Source organism: Trifolium pratense, linkage group LG2 (genome assembly GCF_020283565.1).
Source record: "Trifolium pratense cultivar HEN17-A07 linkage group LG2, ARS_RC_1.1, whole genome shotgun sequence".
In the NCBI taxonomy this organism is placed as follows: Eukaryota; Viridiplantae; Streptophyta; class Magnoliopsida; order Fabales; family Fabaceae; genus Trifolium; species Trifolium pratense.
In genome coordinates, this window is record NC_060060.1 from 56,089,402 (window position 1) to 56,093,672 (window position 4,271).

Here is a 4,271-nt window from a genome sequence, read left to right on the forward strand (position 1 = left end):
GCAAGAACACAAGATATTGTTTATCCAGTTCGGTCAAATAATGACCTACATTTGGTGAGAGAGTAGACTTTCGTTCCACTAATTCAATAAGTTTTGTTACAAGAAGATTTCAAAAGAAATTACAAAAATAAGCCTTCAATCCTGACGTGAGAAGAGGGAATGAGTTGTGTTGCGTTGTTAAGAATTAGTCTTCCCTCCGTTCTCAATCATTTGTTTAATCATGAAACTCTTAACTTTAGAAATAAAATGTGATGTCTCTGGTAAATCTCGAAAATAATAAAAACCATGAATCATGTTTGGATATTCGATTAATTCCACTTCTTTTCCGGATTTCCTCAACCACTCATAATATCTCTTTTGCCAATCTACTAACGGGTCAAATCCACCCACACACAAGAGGGTATTCGGATAATCCACATTCGAAATATCAATTGCATTAGGCCCACTAACATTAACTGCTTCATGGTCACGATTTGACCCATCTGGCAAAAACATCTTCCAGTACCAATCGGTTTTATCCATAGAAACAACTGGGACCCTTTTCAATCGAATATCGGATTCGGTTCGCTCCTCTCCTCCAAAAAATGGTTGTATTGAAACCAATCCGATAACCTTTAAATTTTGGAGATTTTCTGATGAAACCCGAACTGCCACGTGATGGGCAAGATTTCCACCAGCACTATCACCCGACAAAAAACATTTGGTGATGTCAGCAAACTTTCCCAAAATGTTGTCGTTTTTGTCGAGGAATTTAAGAATTTCCAAACCGTCATCATATTGGGATGGAAAACGATGCTCAGGGGCAAGACGATAATTAACTGATACAATAATTGCGGGAAATGAACGACAAAATAAGCGGCATATAGCATCGTATTGGGTAGAAGATAAAGACATGAATGCGAAGCCGCCACCGTGGAAAAACACAAACACGGGGAGGGATGCGCCAATGTCAACTGAGTTTGAGGAAGGGATAAAAACACGAAACCAAAGATTATGTGTTGGATCCACGATAACATCGGAGGAAGACACTCCATCAACAAAGTTGGAGTTGGGAGGAATTTTCCTATCAATGAAGTTGAGGAGGCGGCGGTTGATGGTGCCGTTGGAGCGGCGAGAGAGGGAGAGGAAAAAATCAAGGACAGACATGGAGAAGCGAGCTTTCAATGGAAGGATTGGTTTGGTGGTTGAGGCCATGGTGGAGCGATGGTTGGTTATTGTTGTGTTGAGTTAACTTGGTTTACTTGGTGAAAGAAGCTGCTAAGAAATGAAGTAGAGAAGAGTGAGGATAAGTGTTTGTGTATGTGTGGAGAGATTCAATCAGTGTATATCATATCATATTATTGACATCTTGATTTGATTTCTTGCAACTTGGATGATATTGTCTGGTTCACACTAATATTTCCTTGGAAACTAGTAACAAGTTGTGTACCACCTGTGTATAAACAAAGATTTGTTTGATTTACAAAATATAAATATGTGAATAAAAGAGTATAGGATAATCTTTGAAGTATTGAATAATTTTTTGTTTTATACAATATTTGATGGATAAAAGATAATTTTAGACAATTTGTATTTGTGATAAAATGTTGTCTTTTGTAGTTTAGTGTAGGACAAGAATTTTAGATTTTGTCCCGTCGTTTGTCCCCAATGTATCCAGTCTTATGAACATTTTTAAAATCAAATATAATATAATTGAATTTGTCTGGTTCGATACCTTATTTTCTAGCCGATGACGCAAAAGATTATATACTCCCTATAGTAATAAGGTGGACACTAACTATAGTTTTAAGATGAACACTTCTGTATTTTGGGTATTAACCCTTTGGTTTCAAGAGAAGGGAGCCCCGGTAATCCAGAGTTCGGACACAAGGTAAGTAAAGTTTGGCCAATAATTGTTAGCACTAGCAATCGAACTCGCACTTCCGTATTTTAGATTGTACTATTTATTTGGTGGCCAATTCATAGGATTTATTAGTGCCTTTGAGATGGAAATGATTGAAAAATATTTGAAGAGCGATTTAAGCCATCAATATTGTTGTGAGACATTAAAACTGATGTATTCGAAAAGGAAAATTCTATGGTGCAGTCCTTATTTGGATTGTTTTGGTGCAGTTTTAATCTGGCCAATGAAGATGCAGTGTTGATTCACTTTAAATTATATGGTACAAACCACTTATATGATATTTACCATATATCTTTATATCTATTAATATTTCAACTAGTCCCTACCATATTAAAAGTTACAAAATTACCCGAATGTTTAAATTGTTTTCAATTTTAATTGTGATTGTAAATCAATTAAAACAAAATTACAACTAAAATTGAAACAAAAAACAACAAAGTCACAAAATCACTAAAATTGAAACTTCTTTGTTCATCACATGCGTTCACAAAGTCGTTGCTAATTAAGATAAATACGAAACTGAAATGTTTGTTATATTTATATGTAATTATTTATTAAGAATCAATTTGATTTCAATTTGAATTCAATTTGGGAATTAGGGTTTATGCTTTAATTTGTTTTCTGTATATAATTTGTTGTCTGTATATAAATTTGATTTTCAATTGTGTTAGTTACCTTTCGTTTTAGTTATGGAATTAGGAGATATTGTGATTGACGGTGAGAATTTGTTGTCCCGTATATAAGTTTGATTTTCAATCGTTTTCGTTCGTCAATGAAAGAAATACATGAGAGTCTATGATGCTAGTAATTCCACCCAATTTCGTTAAAGACAGAATTCTGGGTAAAAGCTTTCAAGGAATTGGATTTTTTTTTTTTGAAAAAGCAAAAAGAATATATTCCAAAAAATAAACCCACAAAGTATAAGGAATAGTGAGGGTTTCATTCAAGAATGGAACTAAGGGTCTGTTTGGTTCGGGGGTTTTGGAGGGGAGGGGAGGGGAGGTGAGAGGATATTTTAAATTAATTGTGTTTGGTTCAATTTTTAGGAGGGGAGGGGAGGTGAGAGGAGGTGAGCAAAATACCTCCAAATCCCAATTTTTGCTTCCCCCCAAATTGGGGGGATTTGGAGGGGAGGGAAGGAGAAAGATATTATTACCATTTTAATTATTTTGACATAATTGTCCTCATAATTATTTTAAAATGCCTAAATTATCCATTTTTTAGTTCTATTTTTTTTTTCAAACTTTTCTTTTATTGTTACGCATGTCTTTTTATATTCATAAACTGTTGTGCTAATTTTTTTTGTATTACATTGTTATCTTGTAAAGTTCATATAATTTTTTGAATCAACGTTGTTATTTTTTTTTATAGAAAATCAACGTTGTTACTAACTTTTTACCTGCATCATATTAGTTAGTATTTATATGCACTATTATATTTTTTAAAATATCATTAAGTTTGTTACGTTATAACTTATAATATACAAAAGTTTTTTTCTTTTTACAATATTAGTATTAGTACAAGATCTTTATACTTATAAATAAATATTACTTTTTTGTACAATATTAGTATTAGTACAAGGTTTTTTTTTGTTAATAATTATCAAAAAATTCTTTTAAATATATTTATAGGTAATTTAAACCTATAAATATTATTTTTGGGTTAGATCAATCATAAAAATTGAGAAAATATTGTGGATATATAGGTTAATTCGCACCAAGTAGCTATAAAATTGTCAGACTACATGAAAATTATAAGGATAAAAAAGTAAATTAGTTTTAAAATCTCTCCCCTCCCCCTCTTGAACCAAACATATATTTAATTAAAATCTCTCACCTCCCCTCCCCTTCCTTCTTTTGAACCAAACATATGTGTAAGTACAAATTTCACCTCCCCTCCCCTCACCTCCCTTCCCCTTCATTAAAATACCTCCCCTCCCCTCCCCCTATGTTGAACCAAACAGACCCTAAGAGATTTATGGATGCGTATCGAGGGTGTGAACACTGAACAGGGAGAAGGAGTTAAACTAGATTTATAAATGATGGAGTTCAAGATAGGGTGAACGGTACTGATACATATGTTCAAGATAGGGTGAACTTGTAAATGAATATTCATTTTATGGGGACTCATATGCAATAAATAAAAGTTTGTTAAAAAAAAGACTCACCGTAGACTTGCGTTGATGTGAGAATTAAATTGAATTCTATTGGTAAAAAAAAAAAAACTGCACCAAAACAATCCAAAAACGAAATGCACCATAGAAACTCCCATTCGAAAATGGTGTCCGTAATGAAATATAAGTGTTTTTGGTTGGAAACTTGAAATATCATAAGATAAATACACAACCTTTTTCTACAATGATATGTCT

The 4,271-nt window shown here is 33.0% G+C and overlaps 1 protein-coding gene across 1 annotated transcript; it reads right to left on the bottom strand.

Annotated features, from left to right (window-relative positions):
• Nucleotides 1-1,492, bottom strand: LOC123907715 (probable carboxylesterase 18). Its single transcript, XM_045958083.1, has one exon. The coding sequence runs from the start codon at nucleotides 1,192-1,194 to the stop codon at nucleotides 178-180; it is 1,017 nt and encodes a 338-aa protein (XP_045814039.1). The 5' UTR covers nucleotides 1,195-1,492; the 3' UTR covers nucleotides 1-177.
• Between the last annotated feature and the right edge of the window lie 2,779 nt (nucleotides 1,493-4,271).